General features: G+C 44.8%; 1 protein-coding gene across 1 annotated transcript; it reads right to left on the bottom strand.

The window, feature by feature from the left end:
- Positions 1–1,398: 1,398 nt before the first annotated feature.
- Positions 1,399–26,368, bottom strand: LOC126092446 (V-type proton ATPase subunit G). The gene is made up of 4 exons (XM_049908048.1): positions 26,212–26,368; positions 25,928–26,028; positions 14,413–14,511; positions 1,399–2,382 (listed from the first exon to the last, which is right to left on the bottom strand). Exons 1-4 carry the CDS (start codon positions 26,291–26,293, stop codon positions 2,308–2,310), a joined length of 357 nt encoding a protein of 118 aa, XP_049764005.1. The 5' UTR covers positions 26,294–26,368; the 3' UTR covers positions 1,399–2,307.
- Positions 26,369–26,655: the final 287 nt, after the last annotated feature.

The raw sequence follows: 26,655 nt of genomic DNA, 5'->3' as shown, positions 1-26,655 counted from the left end.
TCTTGTCAATGAGCTGCTCCATTTTGTTTCTGCTCCTTTAGCATGCTGTGGTAAGGTGGTGCAGGGATTTAAATTCATACTAGGGTTGCAGATATGTAAGAAGAAGAAAGATGACATAGCTTTGCTTTTTCATTGTTATAAAAAACTTCCTTGCAGCAAATGCAGATATCACCTGCAGGGAACTTGTCAATGTATAGATAAAAACTGTCACACGTCAGATATTTAATTTATTGACTAGTTGCAATGATCAGACATGAGCATCCTTCATATTCATTGCCCTTGTCATAGCACATTAGAGGCCTACAGCATGCTACACACCGTCCAACACAAAGTGATAAATCCAACTAGCATCACTATGCACTGCTGATGGTACCAAACAGCGTTTCAAACAAGCAGGGCAATGAATATCTGAGGATGCTTGTTCCTGACATTTTTATCTCTATATTAAAACTTAATGAAGAATTCTAGTAAGATGGTCTTTACCTTTATGATGCCCCATTTGCCTATTCTTTGGACTCAATTTTTCATTATTTTGAAGCAAACAACTCCCCATTCCATAAAATTATGTGTGATATGTATTTCCATTAAAGTATAGTAGTAGTCTAATATTTTGGACTTGATGTGATGTCCCTGTCTCTATTCGTTGAGTCCCATTTTGAAGTTGTTAGAATCCTTTTACATGTCTGGCAATTCTTTCCTAACTTTTGTGTATTTTTCAGAGAACCCCTCCTCTATGTTGACTGCTATAAATGACTTGACAAACTTGTTGCCTGTTACTGTCTTAACGATGATTCTTAATTTTTCATGCCCCCTCCTCTCTGTTGGGAGTTTGAACAATAAAAACCATTTTGTTCCCACAAGGTGCTATGAAAATAAATTTCCACTCAGACAATCCTGATTGTCAGTGTATGCTCGAACAAATTTCTTGTGCCGGGGGCACCAGAGGTTACTCAATAGTGACTGTGTTGCTATAACATATCTATTTACTGGCTAGTAGCAGAACTTACACTTGGGATTATCTTTTAAAAATAAAAACACCATTGTTCCACCCTCAGTAGTCACTGCAGCATACCCACAGTTTACATTACCAAAGGACTGGTGGTGCTGACTTAGTCATCTGAAAAATGTGCTAGTGTTGAAAAATTTCTAATTTAAACACATATGAAAAATGAACAACTCCTTCATAATTCAGGCTGTTGCATCTCAGATGGTTTGGATTACATCATGCAACTATACCAACTCTGTAGTTCACGGTGGCCAGTAGTATCACCCTTCAATAATTATGTCATCCTAACAGATCATATACATCATCAACAGGTGTTGGGCTAAGATGTCCATCAGTTAGATCATTGACAATATTTTCACTATAAAAATAAGGAGAGATACAAGTACTGCAAGTAAATTTACACATTTCATATTTATTCCAACTTTATACCTTGCCATGAAGTATGAAGTTTTACAATGATTTTCTTTCATAAGTTATGTTAAATATTTTACATCAGTTCAGAATGACTCATTATCAACACACACACAGACACACACACACACACACACACACACACACACACACACACATTCACTTGTAATGTTAACTAACAAACAATATAATTTGGTACAATTTGGAATGATGATAAACACAACAGCTGTAAATTTATTTACATATTATTAATCTATTAACACTTACTGTACACAGTACAAGGCAAGGAATCCACTGCTTTATCCCACATCTATCACTACCCTATACTTCTATAACCAAATATACCACTGGAGGAATGGGGACAGGATTGTAACAGGCCATGCACCACATATTATAGTAAAATCTTATAAGAAATAAATATGAAAAGCAATGAAACGAGTGCCACAGGATTTGATTAAAGAATTGCATTATTACTGAACAAAATTACAAGGAGCATATTCAAATAATCTATTACTTTTAGAATAATGTTCCTTAAACTCTGATACTGCTATTCAAATTAATACTGAATTTATCTGCCATCAGCAATTAAAAGCACATCACAAAAATTGTGTGAAAGTTGATTTATTACTGCATGTGACCCAAATGAGAAAAATTTCCCTCTTATGTGGTGGAGAAATGCACAGGTACATTAATAATGAACAAATGTTTATTTTCTTTGTTTTCTGTTTGGTTATCCCACCACCAACTTTTAAACTACAGATCTGAGCTGTAACGAATAAATGTTTATAATACTTTTTTAAATAACAGATGGCAAAAATTTTATGCAATTTATTACATTCACTGGAATTTTATATACCAATTTTGAAACTTATTTCCATCAAATACAGAGCCTACTTTGCAGCTCTGAAGTTCTTATGAAGTTCTGGCTTGATATCATACACCAATTCCAAAATCCTTTCTATTAACTGAAAAAGAAAACAAATACATAGAATTTGAAGATAATAGCCTCTTATATTTAAAAATCAGCAAATGAATTATAACACTTTACCATAAAAGAATAGAAGAATAATCTGTATCAGTTCAACTTGTTTATTTTGATCTTTATAATTAATACCAATTACTATGTGGACGATGAACCACTGATGATGCCACTAGGTTACTAGAGTAACTTCCTTTAATGGTTCAAATGGATAACTATTCTAAGAAGTTTCTTGAGCAAACTTTCAGTTAATACACATGTGCTTTAGATTAAAAAGCAACTGTAGGCTGGAGATTTAACAACTTGCAACAAAAAAAAAAAAATATATATCTAAAAACAAAGATGATGTGACTTACCAAATGAGAGTGCTGGCAGGTCGACAGACACACAAACGAACACAAACATACACACAAAATTCAAGCTTTCGCAACAAACTGTTGCCTCATCAGGAAAGAGGGAAGGAGAGGGAAAGACGAAAGGATGTGGGTTTTAAGGGAGAGGGTAAGGAGTCATTCCAGTCCCGGGAGCGGAAAGACTTACCTTAGGGGGAAAAAAGGACGGGTATACACTCGCACACACACACACATATCCATCCACACATATACAGACACAAGCAGACATATTTAAAGACAAAGAGTTTGGGCAGAGATGTCAGTCGAGGCAGAAGTGCAGAGGCAAAGATGTTGTTGAATGACAGGTGAGGTATGAGTGGCGGCAACTTGAAATTAGCGGAGATTGAGGCCTGGTGGATAACGGGAAGAGAGGATATATTGAAGAGCAAGTTCCCATCTCCGGAGTTCGGACAGGTTGGTGTTAGTAGGAAGTATCCAGATAACCCGGACGGTGTAACACTGCGCCAAGACGTGCTGGTCGTGCACCAAGGCATGTTTAGCCACAGGGTGATCCGGATTGGGTAAGGATTCCAGGCGTTCGAGAAAGTGGTTGGTGTTTTTGATAATTACCCAATCCGTTACCCCCAGAAACCATCCTTGTAACCATTGATGCCACTTCCTTATACACAAATATCCCGCACGTCCAGGGCCTCGCTGCGATGGAGCACTTCCTTTCACGCCGATCACCTGCCACCCTACCTAAAACCTCTTTCCTCATTACCTTAGCCCGCTTCATCCTGACCCACAACTTCTTCACTTTTGAAAACCAGACATACCAACAATTAAAGGGAACAGCCATGGGTACCAGGATGGCCCCCTCGTACGCCAACCTATTCATGGGTCGCTTAGAGGAAGCCTTCTTGGTTACCCAGGCCTGCCAACCCAAAGTTTGGTACAGATTTATTGATGACATCTTCATGATCTGGACTCACAGTGAAGAAGAACTCCAGAATTTCCTCTCCAACCTCAACTCCTTTGGTTCCATCAGATTCACCTGGTCCTACTCCAAATCCCATGCCACTTTCCTTGATGTTGACCTTCACCTGTCCAATGGCCAGCTTCACACGTCCGTCTACATCAAACCCACCAACAAGCAACAGTACCTCCATTACGACAGCTGCCACCCATTCCACATCAAACGGTCCCTTCCCTACAGCCTAGGTCTTCGTGGCAAACGAATCTGCTCCAGTCCGGAATCCCTGAAGCATTACACCAACAACCTGACAACAGCTTTCGCATCCCGCAACTACCCTCCCGACCTGGTACAGAAGCAAATAACCAGAGCCACTTCCTCATCCTCTCAAACCCAGAACCTCCCACAGAAGAACCACAAAAGTGCCCCACTTGTGACAGGATACTTTCCGGGACTGGATCAGATTCTGAATGTGGCTCTCCAGCAGGGATACGACTTCCTCAAATCCTGCCCTGAAATGAGATCCATCCTTCATGAAATCCTCCCCACTCCACCAAGAGTGTCTTTCCGCCGTCCACCTAACCTTCGTAACCTCTTAGTTCATCCCTATGAAATCCCCAAACCACCTTCCCTACCCTCTGGCTCCTACCCTTGTAACCGCCCCTGGTGTAAAACCTGTCCCATGCACCCTCCCACCACCACCTACTCCAGTCCTGTAACCCGGAAGGTGTACACAATCAAAGGCAGAGCCACGTGTGAAAGCACCCACGTGATCTACCAACTGACCTGCCTACACTGTGATGCATTCTATGTGGGAATGACCAGCAACAAACTGTCCATTCGCATGAATGGACACAGGCAGACAGTGTTTGTTGGTAATGAGGATCACCCTGTGGCTAAACATGCCTTGGTGCACGACCAGCACATCTTGGCGCAGTGTTACACCGTCCGGGTTATCTGGATACTTCCTACTAACACCAACCTATCCGAACTCCGGAGATGGGAACTTGCTCTTCAATATATCCTCTCTTCCCGTTATCCACCAGGCCTCAATCTCCGCTAATTTCAAGTTGCCGCCACTCATACCTCACCTGTCATTCAACAACATCTTTGCCTCTGCACTTCTGCCTCGACTGACATCTCTGCCCAAACTCTTTGTCTTTAAATATGTCTGCTTGTGTCTGTATATGTGTGGATGGATATGTGTGTGTGTGCGCGCGAGTGTATACCCGTCCTTTTTTCCCCCCTAAGGTAAGTCTTTCCGCTCCCGGGACTGGAATGACTCCTTACCCTCTCCCTTAAAACCCACATCCTTTCGTCTTTCCCTCTCCTTCCCTCTTTCCTGATGAGGCAACAGTTTGTTGCGAAAGCTTGAATTTTGTGTGTATGTTTGTGTTCGTTTGTGTGTCTGTCGACCTGCCAGCACTTTCATTTGGTAAGTCACATCATCTTTGTTTTTAGATTATATATATATATATTTTACAAATGCGCGAAACTTAGAATACATCCCATATCCTTGAAACTGTTGTTAATTTTAGAGACTATTAACTTGAATGTAAGATTCTTAAGTTGTAACCAGTACACTTTGATTCCTGAGACCACAATTAACATAAATTTAGGCCAAATGGGTGGCAAGAACCAAGTACATGTTGTAATGCTAGTTTCCACCTATGGAGTTCTGAGAAACTAGCATCAAGAAGGATAATTAAGATGGCATGTGTGGTGAAACAGACATTGGGGTCATGACTAATGTTGTTAAGTGTGCTTTGCAACAGGGTATTTTGTGTCACCAGTATACATTCTGTCTATGCCCATTCATTCTACCTGATAACTTGGTGGTAGTCATGCCAATGTAGATGGCCAAATAGTATTTACATAACAGCTGGTATACGATGTGTAGTTTCACACACAGACTTCTCTTTGACAGTATGTGTTTTGCCAGTGATAGGTCAGTTGTAAGTGGTGATAGGAGGGTGCATAGTGTCATGGAATCTGATACTGTCAGGTGAAACTGGCATTAAATTTGTGTTGTAGCTAGGAATTGTCATAGCAAGCCAGCAGTTACATTTGTGTAATCGTTTACTCAAACAGTGTCACCCTGGTGCCTAACCGCCCCCCCCCCCTTTTACACACACACACACACACACACACACACACACACACACACACACACACAAGGTGTTTTTTTTTTTTTTTTGTGGTTTTAGGGTGCAAAACTTCTATGGTCATTAGCGCCCAGCCTGTGACTTTAGACAGTAAAAAAACCGAAAGTGAAAACCAGCAGCAATGGGAACAGTCAGAAAATTGGAGAAACTAAAAACAGAAGAATGCTTAATAATCCACTACAGAAAGGGGGTGGTTGTCCCCAAAAAAAGCTTCAAATGACTGACGTCATTTGACTGGCACTAATAAACTGGAGAACGCGGTCGGCTGAGCGCGTGTCATCTGCTAAAATCGACGATAGATCAGGCGATAGCTGTAGACGGGAGCGTAACGGATTAAAATAGGGGCATTCAATTAAAAGGTGTCTTACTGTCCACAGCTGAGAGCAGTGGGGACAGAGTGGGGGAGGATCGCCGCTTAAAAGATGTCGATGGCTAAAACGACAGTGCCCTATCCGGAGGCTAGCTAAAATTACCTCCTCCCGACGACGCGTTCGGGAGGAAGAGGTCGAAGCAAAGGGAAGAGCTTTCATGTCCCGCAATTTATTATGGGGAAGTGTCGACCAATGTGCATGGCATAAAAGAACAACATGACGACATAAAACACTCCGTAGATCGGTGAAGGGGAGCGACTGAATAGCTGGCCGAGGAAGAGAGACTGCAGCCTTGGCCGCTATATCGGCCGCCTCATTCCCACAGATACCAGCGTGTCCCGGGAGCCAGAGGAACGCCACCGAGACGCCCCCCAGGTGGAGCAAGCGCAGACAGTCCTGAATCCGGTGGACCAGAGGGTGCACAGGGTAAAGAGCTTGGAGACTGAGGAGAGAGCTGAGAGAATCTGAGCAGATAACGCACTGTATCCGCTGATGGCGGCGGATGTAGTGGACAGCTTGGAGAACAGCGTAAAGCTCCACAGTATAAACCGAACACTGGTCGGGAAGCCGAAAGCGATTTGGGGTGTCGCCAACAATATAGGCACTCCCTACACCTAACGATGTTTTCGAGCCGTCGGTGTAAATAAATGTGGCGTCCATCATTTCTGCACATAGAGCAGCAAATGCCCGACGATAAACAAGTGTAGGGGTACCATCCTTGGGAAATTGACAAAGGTCACGGAGCAGGCAGATCCGGGGACGGAGCCAAGGCGGTGCTGTACCCCAAGTTGTCAAGAAGGTTTTAGGAAAGCGGGAGGAAAGAGAATGGAGCAGTTGACGGAAGCGGACTCCCGGGGGTAGTAGGGAGGAGGAGCGGCCAGCATACCCTACATCAAAGGAGGCGTCGAAAAAAAAGGTCATGGGCTGGATTAGCAGGCATGGAAGACAGATGGCTAGCATAACGACTCAGGAGGACTGCTCGCCGATTGGACAGCGGAGGTTTAGCAGTCTCAGCATAAAGGCTTTCCACAGGGCTAGTGTAAAAAGCTCCAGACACTAAACGTAATCCACGGTGGTGGATAGAGTCGAGACGCCGAAGAATAGACGGCCGAGCAGAGGAGTAGACTATGCTTCCACAATCCAATTTCGAGGGCACTAAGGCGCGATAGAGGCGGAGAAGGACCACTCGGTCCGCTCCCCAGGAGGTACCATTCAGGACACGGAGGGTGTTAAGCGATCACAGACAGCGAGCCGAAAGATAGGAAACGTGGGAGGACCAGCATAGTTTTCTGTCAAACATAAGACCCAAGAATTTAGCGACGTCTGAAAACGGAAGGTTGACAGGACCTAGATGTAAGGAGGGCGGAAGAAACTCCTTATGTCGCCAAAAATTGACACAAACGGTCTTACTGGGTGAGAAACGGAAGCCAGTTTCGATGCTCCACGAGTGGAGGCGATCGAGACATCCTTGAAGACGTCGTTCAAGAAGGCTGGTCCGTTGAGAGCTGTAGTAGATCGCAAAATCATCCACAAAGAGGGAGCCCGAGACATCAGGTGGGAGACAATCCATAATTGGATTTATGGCGATGGCAAACAGTACAACATTCAGCACGGATCCCTGGGGTACCCCGTTTTCTTGGGAGAAAGTACGGGAGAGAGTAGTGTTCACCCGCACCCTAAATGTGCGCTCTGCCATAAATTCGCGAAGAAAAAGGGGCAGCCGGCCTCGAAAGCCCCAAGAGAACAGTGTGCGGAGGATGCCTGTCCTCCAACAGGTATCGTATGCTCTCTCCAGATCAAAAAATATTGCCACTGTTTGGCGCTTCCAGAGAAAATTGTTCATGATATACGTGGAGAGAGCAACAAGATGGTCAACTGCAGAACGATGCTTCCGAAATCCGCATTGGGCTGGTGTTAAAAGACTGCGGGATTCCAGCCACCAAGCTAAACGGTAATTCACCATACGCTCCAAAACCTTACAGACACTACTCGTGAGAGAAATGGGGCGATAGCTAGAGGGGAGATGTTTGTCCTTTCCAGGTTTCGGAACGGGAACGACAATAGCTTCCCGCCACCGTCTGGGAAAGGTACTGTCGGTCCAAATTCGATTATAAAGGCGAAGGAGGTAACGCAGACTATGGGTTGATAAATGCAGCAACATTTGGACATGGATACCATCTGGTCCTGGGGCGGAGGAGCGAGAAGAAGAGAGTGCATGTTGGAGTTCCCGCATGGAGAAAACAGTATTGTAGCTTTCGCGATTTTGAGAGGAGAAAGCAAGATGTCGCACTTCCGCTGCACGTTTCTTCGGGAGAAACGCTGGCGGGTAATTTGAAGAGCTCGAAATCTCAGCAAAGTGCTGACCCAATGAGTTAGAAATTGCGACGGGGTCCACGAATGTATCATGCGCGACAGTGAGCCCAGAGACCGGGGAGAAACTAGGCGCGCCTGAGAACCATCGAAGCCGACTCCAAACTTCCGAGGAGGGAGTGAAGGTGTTAAATGAGCTAATAAAGAATTTCCAGCTTGCCTTCTTGCTATCGCGAATGACGCGACGGCATCGCGCACGGAGCTGCTTATAGCGGATACAGTTGGCCAAAGTAGGATGGTGACGGAAAATGCGAAGAGCACGTCGCCGCTCACGTAGTGCGTCACGGCATGCCTCGTTCCACCAAGGAACTGGGGGGCGCCGGGGCAATTCGGAGGTGCGTGGTATTGAACGTTCCGCAGCTGTAAGAATAACATCGGTAATATGTGTGACCTCATTGTCGACGCTGGGAAAGCGACGGTCATCGAATGTCGCTAGAGACGAAAAACGTGTCCAATAGGCTTGGGCAAATTTCCAGCGTCGCGAGCGCATATATGGCAGTGGAGGCTGCAGTCTAAGGACACATGGAAAGTGGTCACTCGAGTGTGTATCATCAAGGGCGAACCATTCGAAGTGCCGAGCTAGCGGAACATTACCGCCCGCAAGGTCCAAATGAGATAAATTTGTCGTGGAGGCAGACAAAAATGTGGGGACCCCAGTGTTGAGGCAAACTAGATCCGCTTGGTGGAAGACGTCTAGCAATAGAGAGCGACGTGGACAAGGATGTGGAGATCCCCAAAGCGGGTGGTGGGCATTGAAGTCCCCAACCAGCAAATAGAGGGGTGGAAGCTGACCAAGAAGATGAAGGAGATCAGCTCGTGCCATTGGTGTGGATGATGGAATGTATACAGTACAAAGAGAGAACGTGTATCCAGAAAGGGAAAGACGGACGGCGACAGCTTGGAAAGAACTGTTTAAGGGGATTGGGTGATAATGGAGAGTATCATGGGGAAGAATCGTGAGTCCTCCATGGGCTGGAGTGCCTTCAACAGAGGGGAGGTCATATCGGACGGACTGAAAGTGAGGGAGAACAAAGCGGTCATGGGGATGCAGCTTTGTTTCCTGAAGACCAAAGATGACCGGCGAGTAGGATCGTAAGAGGACCAACAATTCATCCCGATTGGCTCGAATGCCGCGGATATTCCAGTGGATAATGGACATGGGGTGAACAGAAAATGGAGGAATGTGACCAAAGTTGCTGTCAACTCAAAGACTGCTCGGAGCTAGCAACCGACAGCATGGAATGGCATTCAGCCGAAGGCAGAAGATCCTGATCCATAGGTTGGTCAGGAGCAGCCCCTGCCACCAGCGATTGGCCGGTTGACCGGCCACCAGCAGTGCGCCTCGGCGACACAGAAGACGGCCGAGGGCGATTTCCGCCAGGTGGTGCTGTAGATGGGACACGCCGTGGCGGAGAAGGAGAGGAACAGGGTTTCTTTGTAGCCTTCTTGGAAGAATGATGTTTAGATGAAGGAGGAACCGATGGTTGTGAAGTTGCGGTACGTAAAAACTCTTCACGAGTATGCTCTTTTTTCGAAGACTTGGCGTCCGACTTTTGGGCTCGAAATTTAGCAGAACCCGACGAAGGGTGAGCCATAGAGTGGGCAGGCGAAAGTGGTGAGGTTGAACGAGCGATCTTTGCACTGGCCGATCTGACGACCGTGGCACTAAAGGTGAGGTCGCAAGTCTGCGTGGCCGCCTCCTTTGTTGGCCGAGGAGAAGCAAGGACAGTGCTGTATTTTCCTGTCTGAGGCACGGTGGGCTTGCGACTGGCGAATAATTTTCGAGCAGCAAAGGTCGACACCTTTTCCTTCACTCTTATTTCCTGGATGAGCTTTTCGTCCTTAAAAACGGGGCAATCTCGAGAGGAAGCAGCGTGGTCACCCATACAGTTGATGCAGCGAGGGGATGGAGGTGGACAAGCACCCTCATGGGCATCCTTGCCACACGTAACACATTTGGCTGGATTGGAACAGGACTGGCTGGTGTGATTGAACCGCTGACACCGATAGCAACGCGTAGGGTTTGGGACGTAAGGGCGAACGGAAATTATCTCATAGCCTGCTTTGATTTTCGATGGGAGTTGAACTTTGTCAAATGTCAAGAAGACAGTGCGGGTTGGAATGATGTTTGTGTCAACCCTTTTCATAACTCTATGAACAGCCGTTACGCCCTGGTCAGACAGGTAGTGCTGAATTTTGTCGTCAGACAATCCATCGAGGGAGCGTGTATAAACGACTCCACGCGAGGAATTTAAGGTACAGTGTGGTTCCACCCGGACAGGGAAGGTGTGGAGCAGAGAAGTACGCAGCAATTTTTGTGCCTGGAGGGCACTGTGTGTTTCTAACAACAGGGTGCCATTCCGTAATCTGGAACAAGACTTTACAGGACCCGCAATTGCGTCGACACCTTTCTGAATAATGAAAGGGTTGACCGTGGAGAAGTCGTGACCTTCATCAGTCCGAGAAACAACAAGGAACTGTGGCAACGATGGAAGAATCGTCTGTGGCTGAGACTCAGTATACTTACGTTTGTGAGCAGACATAGTGGAAGGTGAGGAAACCATTGCGGAAGAATCCCCCATGATTACCCGCGTCTCCGATGGCGCACTCCTCCCTTGTGGGGGCCCTCTATGAGGGCACTCCCGCCTTAGGTGATTGTTCACACCTCAGGTCACACCTCCCGACAAACGGACGGAGGGACCAATCGGCATTTTCGGAAGGTATCAGCTCGGGTAATCACCCCTCCCTGGGCCTGGCCGTTACCAGGGGGTACGTACGTGTCCTACCTGTCTATCCGGGGCGGGGAATTACGCGTTACCCCGTCACCGGCTACACACAAAAGGCGTGGGTCGGCCTTCAGACACGCACAGGGAGGAAGAAAGAGAAAGGGAAAGGAAAGAAGAGAGGTCTCAAACGCCGCAGCGGAGAAAAGGGAAAGAGAAGAGGTAAGGAAAAGAGAAGGACAAAGGAAGGAAGAAGACATAAAAGCAAGGAAGGCGAAGAATGCAGTACATTTACGAGCGTCCGTCTCCGGACGTAGGCACAAACCATACTCCCAGATGGGGAGAAAGGAAAGGAAAGAGCCAGAGGTGAGGGGAGGAGGGGCGAAGATAGGGATGGGGAAGGATGCAGAAAGGGAAGGTATGCAGCCCGGAAAGGAAGGAAGGCCACATTAGCTCGGGGTCCCGTGCTCGCTACGCACGTATCCACAAAAGAGTTGTGGACCCCCTGGGGGAGACGAGGAGGGTAACATCCACCAAGTGTGCAACTCTGGTCCCATAATGATCTGCCACAAAAATGGTCAGGTTCACACAAAAGAGTATGTGAGAGGGAATCTACCAGAATGTGATAAGTGCTACAATGAGACAACCCGCCCCAAGTAATAGGGAATTCAGTTTCATAGTCATCTGGGACACTATGCCTGTCTCAGTCATCGCCAGGTTGTGGACTTTGGAAAGTGGGGACTTTTGGCCAAGTATCATTACTGGGAAGGAAGACTCCGGTTCATGAGGTTGACGGCAGTTGACTAGTTGTGCTGTCTAAACCAGAGACTGCGATAGCATTCACCGAGTTCTAGTAACTCCATTCAGTAGAGCCAGGAGTATACTTCCATTGTAACTAAATTATTCCGAGTTTCATTGCCTCAGAGCTTCCTTGAGAATTACACCAAGTTCAGTGTTTCTAAACACCATTAAGCTTCGAAGGTACTTTGCAGATTGGAGTCCAGTGAGCTACCCATGCAATAGTCCCTTATAGGTTGCATCAATCGAGGTACGACCTTGTCAATAATCATGCGTCCTCCCTCTTGGGCCACAACAGGGCAAGTATTACAGCAGATATGGTCACAGGGGTAGCAACCAGAGGGTAAGGAAATGGGTGCAGTAGAAGCATAGTGTCCTACTGATATTACTGAGATTGGGGGGCAGGGATGTGTTGGTGATGAAAAGCTATTTTAGGGGTGTGGGAGGGGGTGTGGGAGGGGGGGGGGGGACATCAGACAGAAGGGACTTCATTTTAGGGCATGATTTTAGGAATCATGGGGGTGTGGGAGGGGGGGGGGGGACATCAGACAGAAGGGATTTCATTTTAGGGCATGATTTTAGGAATCATGTCATAGCCTTTTTAAGCTGGCTGCAGCTGGCGGAGACTGTGGTGACGTGAGTGGAGTTGTGTCTGCAAGCACATGTGTGTGCGTGTATTTTCGTCACAGGCCTTGTGGCCGAAAGCTCATTTTGCGACAGTCTTTTAGTTGTACCTATCTGTGACTCAGCATCTCCACAACATGGTGAGTAGCAACTATCATTTTCATAATATTATCACATTCCCTCCTGGATTTTCCATTGTTTGATTTTCCCTTTTTGAAGTAACTGATTACAGAGGGTGCATACTGGCAACACAATATCCAGTTGCAGAGGATGCTCTACAACAAGGAAGTCATGATCCAGGAGCCTATTCCATCTAGAGTCTCCCTCCTGACACTGTAACACTGCAGGTGAGTGCTTTCAGGTTTTCAAATACTGTCTGGTGCAGGCACTAACAATACACCTTTCCTTCTCATCCCTTTGTGCCAGTTGACACGATTCTGCCTATCACCTGGGGTATTCTACCGAGTAGTGTCTAGCATATTTTCCATCAGGGACGGAGCCATGAAGCAGTAGGACAGTTGGGAAAGGGGCCACTGAGTGACAACAGCAGAAAGCACATTTGCCACACTGTGACAAGTAATGGCAGACTGGAGGAAGATGTTCAGTTCGCTAAGGACTGCTTTAAGATGTTGACCATCACCCTATTTACTGATGTTACAGAACTGAAATGGTATGAAGTCATATGATATGTGGATTTTAGAAAAGTGATATGAAGAACAATGTCTGGTGAGGTAGTGCCATGTAGTGTCACATTTTCTGAAGCTCTGCTAATGATAGTGCAAGTGAGGTGCTACAGTCGAGTGTTGCAGTGAATCTGCCCTGTAGGAACAGCGAGCTGACAGGATGAAGGTCTCAGTATTATAAATGAAGGACTACTGGTTCTTGATCAATTGGACGCATGGCATGTTAGAAATGTTCTCACTCAATGATATGATTATGGAATCCTACTGGACACACTATTTCATCAATTAAACATACGCTGAGAAAATCACAGTCTGTTATATTGATGTCTTACGTATGTACTTTTAAGTATTCATTAATAGACGTTATTTCAATAAGGTTACTGTGTGTTATTTTATGGCACAGTCGCCTCTGGCATTTTAAGTCAAGGGGGAGAGTGGGGGGAGGGGGGAGAGCATGCTTCAGAATTTATGGTATGGAGAATTTTATGTTTTGGTTTTAACACACTGGATCAGTGATTCTCGGAAATGCTTGTGTAACATTCTCTTATCCCTTCATGGGCTGCTGATTACTATGGAGGAACAGATTATCCTAAGGCCCAGCTTTTGAATATCTTTGCAAGTTATGATTTCAATCTGTGGTTTCAATGAATTAAATTAATGACACTACAAATCTTTTCCCTGATTAATTCAAGAGTACCTTAAAATTCCATGGCACACATGTCCAGTAAGTTTCTCCCATTTCCCTCCCCAACCCCATTATACACTTATGCATTGGAAATGAAGCCTTCATACCTCTCTTCCACTCTCAGCTTGCGTCCCACTGTCAAACACTACCTCAAGCCAAGGTGCAAGCTGAGAGTAGTTTTATGTATGTAAGAATTGTTTCATATTTCATTATATCTATGTAAAAGCAAATGTGCACCCCCACATCCACACCCACAGGCTTATTAATATTTTTTTAACAGAAAACTTTATACCTTTTCCTTTCGTTGATTTACAGATTTTTCCATTTCTGCAATCTTTACTTTTGTTTCTGCTTCAATCTGTGCAGCTCTGTCCTCCCGCGAACCCATGTGCTGTAAAGGAAAAACACATGCGCTAATTAGTAAGTTCGGATCTCTGTATCTTTTAGATACAATAGATGCTTTGAAAGAGAGAGAGAGAGAGAGAGAGAGAGAGAGAGAGACAATCCACAACATTTATTTACATTGGTTTTTAGTTCACCCTGTCAAATGCACCACACTTTTTCTCCCTATATATACTTATGGCATCAGGCATTTCCTTCAGATTTAATCAGCGATCAACTACATTACAAATACAGCTTTTGTAATTGATACATTCTGTATGAAGCAAAAAATTCTCATTTCTGTTGTGATGCTATTACATTAAAAATGTTTCTCCATTCTAATCATAACACATTCCCACAGGTGAGAGTCTTAAAATTCTAATATTACTGCCAAAGCATTGTGTCAGAGTTTGAAGCACTCATGAAAAGCAATGGAGCTCACATAGTATTAGGTAAAGAAAGCTGGTTGAAACCTGAAATTGACAGCAGTGAGACTTGAGGAAAATTTAAAGTACATATTGAAAGGATAGGCAAGTGGGAAATGGAGGTGGTGTATTTGTTGCAGTAGACCAGGAACTCAAATCCACTGAGGTAGAAACTGAAACTGCATGTGAGATTGTTTGGTAAAGACTCAGTACTGAGGGTGGGCATAGAATGATAACTGGATCCTTCTATTGCCCACCAGGCTCTTTTCCTGATGTAACCAAAATTTTTAGAGATCACTTCAGTTCGCTTGTATGCAAGTTCCCCAATCATACCGTAATCATCAGTGGAGACTTTAATCGTCCAACAATTAACTGGGAAAATTAGTTTCGTTAGTGGTGAGCATGACAAGACATCCGTGGAGAGAGAGAAAACAAAACCGCAGTTTTTACATTACAGCACTGCACAGCATTTTCTTTCTCACAGTTGGTTTTAACACAACACCTGTACATTGTTGGTCTCAAAAATACAAAGCCTACATCCTCCTGTTATTTGTTAGAGCATCATATAGAAATATGAAGAATGTTGATCAAGAACTTTGACATTTTTCCCAACATTTTTCCTTTATGTAGTATATATACATTTGAACAACACCAATATTTTTTTTAAAATGTAGCTCATGTCTTTCTGAATGTTTATTAGTGTCACACATCAAAAAGATGTAGCCTATGTTTGTCCAAAAGTTTATTGCAGTTATAAGAAATTTGAAGTAAATTGCTCAAGAATTTTTTGATATTTTTACTAACAGTGTTTCACTTTTGTATGTCTGTCTGCAAGTTTACAGCCACTTCCGTTCTACTACTGGTAGCTTAATATTTACTGGATTACAGTGGTATTTGCAAATATATATACCTACACCTGTAAACATCACGTCCTATTTATGTAATGCTGCTGCTATCCAAGTAGATTAACAAAACTTTTCGATCCCGGTATTTAGATATTGAGGTAATTTGTGGAAAGATTGAGCAATGAGGTATTTTTTTCCTTTTTTGTACTACTACATGACTACTCTGCAATTCACAATTAACTGCCTAGTTCAGACAGTTCATCAAACCATATTAAAGCTATTTCTCTACCACTCCACTCTCTAACAGCAAGCATGGAAAACAAAAACTTAAATTTTTCCATGCAAGCTCTTATTTCTCTTATTTTATTACAATGATCATTTCCTCCCATGTAGATGGGCACCAACAAAATATTTTCACATTCAAAGGAGAAAGTTGGTAACTGAAATTCATGAAAATATCCTGCCACAATGACAAACACGTTTCGTTTTAATGACTGCCCCCCCCCCCCCCCCCCCCACGCAAATGGGGCACCAGCGCTGCCATTGACCATCACCACACCACACACCACCATGAAACAATAGGAACAACACCAGGGGAAGAAAACACATGAAAATGGGAAACAAAACAGGCAAAACAACCAAGGCAAAATGCAGGGAAAAGGCGGGGAGAACCTGGCTGGTTTAGAGGCAAGGTCAAGGCCTCCATAACCAATGCCTACACTAACTAAGGGACTCAAATTCCAGAGGAAAATTCAAGGGCTTATACCTGAGAGTGCAAACCACTTTTGTAAAGAAAACAGGACAGACATAACAATGCAAAGATATTCCACTAACACTCAATACTAGGAAGTGGAAGGACATTTAGTGCAAAGGGTCAAAAGGCACGGGCAGTCCAGTAAAATATGGATCACTGTTAGTGGAGCCCTGCAACTACAAAGGAGGACATGGGGTGGGAGCAGTTCCTTGGAGAGTAAAAAACCCATGGGTCAACTTAGTACGTCCAATATGAACATGGCAAAGGATGATAGATTCCTGCCAGGAGAGGCAGAGGGAAGAACGGCGCATGGTGAGAGTCTCTGGCGGCACAAAGTTTATTAGACGGGGGGTGGGGGTAGCCTCCCATGATTCAACCCACAATTGAGCAAAACAGGGTTTGATGTAAAGCCACAAATCCACGTACTCACCTCTGTTGAGGTTTCAGAGAATGGGGGTTAGGTGGCGGCCACCCTCCCCCTACAGGTGATCAGCAAGTTCATTATCCGGTATACCTATGTGGCCAGAAACGTAACGAAGGACATCGACCAAATACGCAGCATCACCAATATCAGTAAGAAGGTCGTGGATGACAGAGACCAAGGGATTGGTAGTGGTAGTGGTGGTGGTGGTGGGAGGGGGGGAAGGCACTGAGCAATACAGAGGGCCCGATAGCTGGCCACCAATTCTGCAGTAAACACTCCACACGTCAGGCAAGAGATAGCATTCTGTGCCAACAGAAGACATGAAGGCATTTCCCACATGGTAAGTGGATTTAAAGCCATTGGTGTAAAAACAATGGCATCCTGAAACTACCCTAACACCATTCAGAACAAACAAACACCATTAGAGCGATGGAGGCTTTTGGAATGTGTGGCTGAGGAACTAACCAAGTGGGGGTACTTGGGGAGAACATGGGGAAGAGAACAAGGAGGGGAGATGGAGGTTATGGCAGAGAGAAGCGAGGCCAATCCCAACCACTAAACCCACCTGAGAGCAGGCAATGGGCCAGCAACAACCTGAAGACATGAAAAGAATAGAATATGAGGGATGAGCAGGGGAAGACCACAGATAGTGATGGCAAAGAAAACCAGGAGCTGACTGCCAAATCGAAAGGGAAGGGATCCAAGTGTCACAGCGTCAACCACAAGACTATCAACAAGGTTAGTGTGATAGTCACTGATGGCTAAACAGATACCACGATGGTGAACTGGGTCCAAGAGCAACAGTGTGAAAAGGGCTGATGATCCATAAAACCTTTGGGAGGGTATGTCCCTTGAAAGGCAGAATCGATGGTATCAGTGCAGTTGTCCATACAATCTTTCTGCATATGCCAAACACAATGAACACACTTTCGTTCCAGACTGGACCAGAATTTGTCATCAATTTGAAAGATGAGGGCCCTATGAAAAATAACTTCCTGGACCATATTCCAAGACTGGTGATATGTAATATGAAGTTTTGATCCACAAGGAGCCTGACCACATCTTACTGAGTGACTCAAATTCCCCAAAATTGTCTTCACTATTTTCCACAATGAATAATGGCTTTGCGGTGGTGAATGTGTCCCCATATGCTGTAGTACAAACCAGGTAGTGGGGGAAGTGCTTCACACCAATCTGGTGGATCTGGTCCTCTTCCCATGGTGTAGCCAGGGAAGCGAAAGCTGCATGGTCATAAGAAGCACAAGTCAATGATCTGTTACCACTCAAAGAGACAGCCATAGGAGAATGGCCAAATTTTTGGAGTTTGATACGCTTCATGCACAAAGTACCCGTCCCGATACCACCCACTCCCATCAGGGGCTCTTCCCATGGGCACCACACAGCGAAAGTAAGGGCTGTCTGGCATAGTGGCCGTTGCCACGAGTTCTAATGATCCACCGTGACAAGCAACCCGTCCTAAGCACACATGGGGAGGCATCTGCTCAAGTATCAGAAATGTGGTCCCTGTGTTGTCAGGGGGCTCAGCCAGATGGGTACATAACAACACTACCACACTGACTGGCTACATATGCTGGTAATCTAGTGAGGCAGATGGGGCTACAGCAGGGAAGGAAGAGGAAAGGGAAGGGGGGAGATGAATCGACACCATAGATACCAGATAGGGAGTTCTTCCCCTAATGACTCACACTACAGACAGGAAATGCAGAAGAGGTGGTCAAACCTCTAAGGGGGACCAAAATCACCAAAAAGGAAGATTGGCAGAAAAGGCAAGGGGAACAAAACTGCAAGGTGGGGAGAAAGGGGCACGGGGAAGGAAATTTGATTTTGTTTTGCTTCAGGGTGCAAAAAACAACTGGGGAATATAGGTACTCGTGGGATAAAGTACGACAACTGCAGCCTTGGCAGCAGTGTCAGCAGCCTCGTTTCCTGACACACTTACATGACCAGGAACCCACAAAAACATCACACTTGCTCCACCAAGAATGGGCAAGTGACAGTTTTCCTGGACCCGCTGCACTAAGGCATGGGTTGTGTACAGCGCACATAGACTTTGAAGGACAGAGGACAATTGAAAGGCTGTGTTGCCGGATGTACTCCATGGCTTGATACAAGGTGAGAGCTTGGCTGTAAATACTGAGGTGTGTGCCAGAAACCGATATCGAAAGACAAGGGTGTCAATGACGAAGCCACACCCAACCTTACAGTCAGTCTGAGAGCCATCATTGTACACAAAGGTACTATTGCAAAGTTCCATGCGAAGGTCTTGAAACTGAAGGCAATAGACCAAGGCTGGAGTAGTGTCCTTAGGAAGTGAATGAAGGCCAAGGTTAACATGGGTCACTTTACAAAGCCAAGGTGATGAAGGGTTCACACCCACCGGAAAGTTGCAGGTAGTGTGAAGGTAAGCCACCATAGCAAGTGCTGAAAAGAGACTCCAGGAGGTAACAGAGAAGAGGAATGTGCCCCATACAGACGATCAAAGGAATCATCAAAGAATGAGGCATAGTATGGGTGGCCACACTTGGCATACATACCTGCTGAGGAGAAAGTCATGGCAGTAGGACAGTGATATTTCAGCAGCTTCAGCATACAGACTCTCAACCGGGCTGGTGTAAAAGGGGCGCCTGTCGCCAAACGGATGCCATAAAGGTGGATAGTGTTGAGACAGCGTAAGAGGGATGGGCGTGCAGATGCATACACAAAGCACCTTAGTCAAGTTTCGAATGGACAAGGGACAGTAAAAATGGAGGAGGGTGGTTTGATCGGCACCCCAGGAAGCACCACTGAGGACATGCAGGACACTGAGGAATTGCGTACAGCGAGCTGCCAGGTAAGATACATGGGAGGACCAAGAGTGTTTCCTATCGAGCATGAGCCCCCAGGAATTTAACGGTTTCAATGAATGGAAGGGAAACATCCCAAGATGTAAAGATGGTGGGAGAAACCACTTAAGTTGCCAGAAAGTCATACAGACAGTTTTGTCAGTGGAAAAGCTAAAGCCATTGTCACTGCTCCAGGAGTAAAGACGATCAAGACATCGCTGAAGATGTCGCTCAGTGAGACTGGTCTGTGGGGAACTGCAATAAATGGCAAAAATCATCAACAAAAAGAGAGTCGGAAATGCCCAGAGGGAGACAGGCCCGTATACTGTTAATGGCGATAGCAAAGAGGATGACACTCAGGACAGAACACTGGGGCACACCGTTTTCCTGGACAAAGGTGTCTGACAAGGCAGAACTCACACGCACCTTGAAAACTCAATCTTTTAAAAATGCCTGAAGGAAACAGGGCAGGCAGCCATGGAAGCCTCATGTGTAAAGAGTATGGAGGATACCAGTTCTCCAGCAGGTGTCTTAGGCCTTCTCCAAATCGAAGAACAGGGAAACAGTCTGAGATTTCCGCACAGAACCATTAATGAGATGGGTGGGCAAAGTAACGAGATAGTCAACTGCAGAACGCCGCACTCGAAATCCACACTGTGCATTCATCAGTGGACTGCGAGACTCAAGTCACCATACCAGCCAGACATGAATCATACATTCCATCACCTTGCAAACACAGCTGGTAAGAGAGATGTTGCAGTAGCTAAAAGAAAGGTTTTTGTCCTTACCAGGCTTAGGTATGGGTATGACAGTGGCTTTGCACCAGTATCCAGGAAATGTGCCCTCTGCCCAAATGCAGTTGTACGTGTTAAGCAGAAAGTGCTTGCCTGCAAGAGAAAGGTGCTGTAACATCTGAATGTGGAGGGCATCTGACCCTGGGGTGGAGGATCGGGATAAACTGAGAGCATGATCTAGTTCTCCCATTGTCATGGTAAAGGTGGCATTGTAGCATTCACGATTTGGGGAAGAGAAGGGTACCACCCGAACCGCCTCCGCTCATTTCTAATGGAGAAAGGCAGGGAGATGGTGGGAAGAGCTTGATACTTCTGCAAAATAGTGGCCCAAGATGTTGGAGATAGCAATAGGGTTCACAATAACTTTATCTGTTACCGTGAGGCCTGAAATTGGGGAATGGATCTTGGTCCCAGAGAGCCATCCGAGGTTGGCCACATGACAGTGGAAGGGGGGAACTGTTAAAAGAACTAGTGAATGAAATCCAGCTAGCTCCTTTGTTATCTGGAAGAACACGACCCGACATTTTGCACGCATCTCTTTATAATGAATGCAGTTTGCCATCGTAGGATGACAGTTAGAAACTGCGGAGAGCACATCTCCGTGTGAAAATTGCGTCACAGCATCCCTCCGTCCACCAAGGGACTGTGACATGACACGATAAAAGCAGAAGTGCAAGGAATGGAACGTTCTGCAGCAGTAAAGATAACATTAGTGAAATATTCCACCTGGTCATCACAACTGGGGAAATCTTGTTCTTTGAAGGCCGCCAGAGTAAAGCTGCCAGTCAGCCTTAGTAAGTTGCCATTTGGGCATGCACACATATGGGGTAGGATTCAGCAAATGCAGAGCACACAGGAAATGGTCGCTCGAGTAGATGTCAGAATGAACGGACCACTCAAGACGATGGGCAAGCTGGGCAGTGCAGAAGGATAGGTCCAAATGGGAATACATGTACAAGGAGTAGGAGAGGAAAGTGGGTGCTGCAGTGTTAAGGCACAAGAGGTTAAGTTGGTTAAGAAGGTCAGTCAAGAGGGCACCTCTCCAACAGGTCCCGGGAGAACCCCAAAGGGGATGATGTGCATTAAAGTCATCAAGTAGCAAACATGGGGCAGGTAGCTGCCCAATAAGCTGAAGGAAGTCTGCCCTGGTGACACCGAATGACGGGGGGGATATAAATGGTACAGAAGGAAAAAGTCAGGAGATGAGGGAAAAGTTCCATTGGAGGACAGCCATGAGGAGGAAGAAATGTAGGGGTGTCAACTCGGTGGCCACCGAGTGACAGCCGGCGTAGAGTAGCTACTACAGGGCAGAGAAGCAGGAGGATCCTGCTCCATGGGGTCCACAGTGCGGTGGGTCTGTGGAGTCAAACTCTGAAAAACGGTTGGCAGTGCGCACCGGCAATACAGAGGCAGGCCTGGCTAAGGTTGCACATGGTGACACCGTCAAAGAGGATCTTCAAGTTGGCAAAGGAGAAGACCGTTTGTCTTTGGTGGACTTCTTCGAGCCTTTCCGGTTGGAGGAAGACATGGGAGTTGTTTGGCTGGAGGGACAGAGGAAGTCTACTAGGGAATACTCCTTCTGTCCTTTCCGGTCTACTGGTTGTGTGGCTAGTGGCTTCGCCCCCTGAGGCAAGAGTTTGACGGATTGTTGTACAGCTGGACAGGAGGGGGGGGGGGGGGGGGGGGGGGGCAATGCTACCTTGACACTGGGCGATTTCACAACATCAGAACTGAATTTGAGGTCGCATGTCTGTGTGGCCATGTCCTTCATGGAGCGAGGGGGTAACAAGAACAGAACTATAGGTGGCAGACAGGAGAACACAGGGTTTGCAGAATAGCCAGTAACTTCCGAGCGACTGGGTAAGGCATTTTTTCCTTCACCCGGATCACTTGGACAGTACGCTCAACAAGATACATAGGACTATCCTGGGAGGATGGCCACCATTGCAGTTGATACAGTGGGGAGGAGGAGGCAGAAAATCGCCCACAGATTATACATTTGGCTGGGTGTTGACAAGACGTTCTAGTTTGGTTGAAACGATAACACTGGTAGCAGCTCATTGGGTTTGGAATGTATGGCCAAACTGTGATAATTTCATAGCTTGCTTTGATCTTGGAAATGCAGGCTGAGAAGGAAGAATAGGGTGCAACAGCTCGGGGCACCATGGCCACCATGAATGAACTCATGAAACAATAGTGAGCCCTCTGGTGGGGGCTAGAGATATATGATATGAACTATTTTGCAGCATTTGTTGTTACACCATAGTATTCTAATTTAATATACAGACAAATATCTTGGACAGATCACAGACTAACCAGTACATTGTAATGTATTGTCTAATGAACTGAGCACATTCATTTTGCATGCGTAAACAGATAAGATCCTTAAGTGGCTTTTGCAAGATGTATGGTTACCTGCTTTATATATCATTCTTACTATTCACTTCCCTTGGATAAATACTTTATTTACTTCAGATGAACTGAAAGAAAACACATGGCGAAAATATGCAAACTGAGCCAAAATGACTAAGTCAACACAATAAAGATTATTAATTTAATATGAACTGTTTTATTGGGTTCCAAACTAACCACAGTCTCATAATTTGCGACATCCTTAAGAAAGGTTTGACAACAAAGATGATTAATTTAATTTTTGCGAGTAAGAAAGTTGTATTCTAACCTAACCTAGGCCTGATATTCGGCTAAAGATCAGTCTCTTTTTCAGACTTCACATTCATTGGCTTCACCAGCTCACAACCAAACTGTCACATTCCAAACTAACCACAATTTCACAATTCATGACATATTCATAAGAGACAGCCTAATACTTGTGATTAAAGCAAAGAAGGGAATTGTTACTATTTCGGGGCCAGAAATTCATTTCCCCCCCCCCCCTTCTTTTGTTTTTTACCCTTCATTGGTTATGTGAAGGCATCATCCCAATGGTTATGCAAAATTGGAGCATTGCCAACCTATGAGCAGTAGAGAAAGCACCTTCATGACTGTTGCTGCCCCTGATCTGGTCTTTAGCCGAGATAAGAGAACTGCACACACTAATACATTTGTTTGGATATCACATTATCAGAAGGACTTAAGAGCAAAGGAAAGTGTATGAAGTTCAGTTCCGCTTATCAACCAACTTTGTAAACCATTCTTCATAAGTGTCATCTGCAAAGATATTCTGAAACACCACAGCAGAAAATGTTCTCTTGGAATACCACGGTAATGGAGTCCACTAATGGGTCTCTTTGGTTTTTAGGAAGAAAGAAATCTAAAGAGGCTAAATCTTGGCCAGTAAAGTGTATGTGGAATCATCAGAACTTAAGACTTTATGGGCTGTGAACATAATCTCTAGGTGTTGCACATTCTTCACTGTGGACAATGTCACCCTTGCTGATGGGACTGTTCCACAAAATCAATAAGTGTGGCACTACCGTCAAATCTGATACACTGAGTAGACAATTTTAAATGACAACATAAGCCTAATATTGTGTTGAGCCCCTGTGAACATGCAGAAAAGCTGCAACATGACTTGTCATGGACTACTAATGTCTGAAGTTGTGTTGGAGGGAACTGACACCATAAATCCTGCAGGGCTGTCCATAAATCTGTAAGAGTATGAGGAGGTGGAGACCTTTTCTGAACAGCATGTTGCAAGGCATCCCAGATATGGTCAATAATCTTCATGTCTGGGGAGTTTGGTGAGCAGCAGAAGTATTTGAACTCAGAAGAGTGTTCCTGGAGCCACACTGTAGCAATTCTGGATGTACGGGGTGTCTGAATTGTCCTGCTGGAATTGCCCAAGTCCATCGGAATGCACAATAGACATAAACGGATGCAGGTGATCAGACAGGATGCTTACGTATGTCATCTGCCAGAGCCGTATCTAGATGTATCAGAGGTCCCATATCACTCCATCTGCAGACATTACAGAGCTTCCTCCGGCTTGAACAGTCCCCTGCTGACATGCAGAGTCCACTGATTCTTGAGGTTGTCTCTATACCCGTATACGTCCATCCGCTTGATACAATTTGAAATGATACTCATCTGACAAGGCAACATGTTTCCAGTCATCAACAGTACAATGTCAATGTTGATGGGCCCAGACGAGGTGTAAAGCACTGTTGTGCAGTCCTCAAAGGTACATGAGTGGCCCTTCTGCTCTGAAAGCCCATATTGATGATGTTTTGTTGACTAGTTCGCATGCTGACACTTGCTGATGGCCCAGCATTGAAATCTGCAGCAATTTGTGGAAGGGTTGCACTTCTGTCACGTTGAATGATTCTCTTCATTCGTCATTGGCCCCATTCTTGCAGGATCGCAGCACTGTTTGAGTTTTTTTTTTTTTTAATTTTTTTTAACTGTATTTCTGATATTCACAGTACATTCAAGAAACGGCCATACAGGAAAATCCCCACTTCATCACTACCTCGGAAATGCTGTGACAGGTTGCTCATTTGTCGACTACAACACCACAATGAAACTCACTTAGAACATGATAACCTGCCAATGTGGTAGCAGTAACTGAGCTAACAATTGCACCAGACAATTGTCTTATATCGGCACTGCCGACCACAGTGCTGTTATTCTGCCCATTTACATATCTCTATATTTGAATATGCATGCCTATAGCAATTTCTTTGGTGCTTTAGTGCATAATCTCTTGGGGATGAGAGTCATTCTGGAAACCTTTTAGACAGCAGGCACTCTTCATTTTCCAATCGTACTGTATCAGAATATTTCCCCATCACCATTAACTTTATCTTTCAGCTGCCCCCCCCCCTCCCCACCTCAAACTACTATTATATAAATATACCTATTCAGTATTTTACACATTTTATGCTCTGGCAACATACATTATTCAATAGATGGAAGCAACAGAACACATGTCTACAATATGAATCTCAACAATGAGAATTTCTTATTCATGCAGCATCCAGTAAAGAGGAAACAAGTATAGGGCTGCTTTCCTTCTACTACATTTACACCTATACTCTTCAAACCACTGAAGCGCATAACAGGAGGTACTTTCTCCTGTAGCAGTTATTAGGGCTTCTTCCTTTACCATTCACATATGAAGCATGAGAAGAATAACTGTACCTAGATTCGATTCCCTTAGCCTTTTCTCCCAATTAAAAATACGGACTGCTGAAAGTCTAACGTGTTCTTAGAAGGTTTTCTGGAAGTGTAACGCCCTAAAAATGTATAATGGCATATCGTTAGCGAAATTTGAAGTTTTACAATGGCTGATATTGTGAAAGTTGACTTTATTTTAATGCAATTTCATATTATTGAAGTAGTCACTACGAGAAAGGAGTCTGAACTTTCACTATTGATATACCTTTGCCTCGAACTCTTTAAACTGCCTCTCTCTTTCTTGCCTGTATTTCTCAATTTCTTCCTGTGCTTCTTCCTTTGCCTGTTTCAACCTGCGTGCTTTTCCTGCGAATGTAAAGGTGAAACTTCATTAACAAGCAAATCAGATAGTATACTACTTATTCTTTAAATTCAAACCATTCACTCAACCAATCGAGGTCACGCCCCCTTCAGTAAGGTGTTCTTGCTAAAATAAAGAGACAAAAAGTCTCAAAAGTTTGCAAGACGGTATTTCTCATTTTTACTTACGTTTCCTCGCTTCTGAAACCTTCTCTGCAGCTCTTTTTTCAGCTGCTAGGAGCTGTTGAATTCCCTGTGTCTGGCTTGCCATTTTCCTGCACTTACAGATCGATCATATGACTCAAAGAGGTATAAAGCAGCATAATCGTTCCTTGTTTCAACAATGTACGGCGCTACAGTCGCCTTGCCACAGATCGTATTGTGGCAAGTGATAATAAATATTTTAAGAAAAGTAATAAACATTCAGTGCAAACGAAAATAATATCAGGTACACAAATTGTTGCAAATAAATGAACACAATAAAGCTAACTGAAATATATTTTCAAAAATAATAATGCATATCAGAGAAAAAAAATCTCTTAAGGCATTTATATTTTATCATAACATATTTTTCGTCGTATTGTATTCATATATTCGTACAGTAAATATTGAAGAGTGTCGTATCTAATGGCA

This window comes from Schistocerca cancellata, chromosome 7 (genome assembly GCF_023864275.1).
Source record: "Schistocerca cancellata isolate TAMUIC-IGC-003103 chromosome 7, iqSchCanc2.1, whole genome shotgun sequence".
Taxonomy (NCBI): domain Eukaryota; kingdom Metazoa; phylum Arthropoda; class Insecta; order Orthoptera; family Acrididae; genus Schistocerca; species Schistocerca cancellata.
This window is presented reverse-complemented; position numbering and strand designations above follow the sequence as displayed.

Excerpts from the sequence above, each read along its gene's own strand:
- LOC126092446 (XM_049908048.1), bottom strand. The coding sequence starts at position 26,293 with ATGGCAAGCCAGACACAGGGAATTCAACAGCTCCTAGCAGCTGAAAAA. Across the intron at positions 26,029-26,211 it reads GGTTTCAGAAGCGAGGAAAC|GAAAAGCACGCAGGTTGAAA; the intron begins GTAAGTAAAAAT and ends TTACATTCGCAG. Across the intron at positions 2,383-14,412 it reads TAAATCAACGAAAGGAAAAG|TTAATAGAAAGGATTTTGGA; the intron begins GTATAAAGTTTT and ends TTTCTTTTTCAG.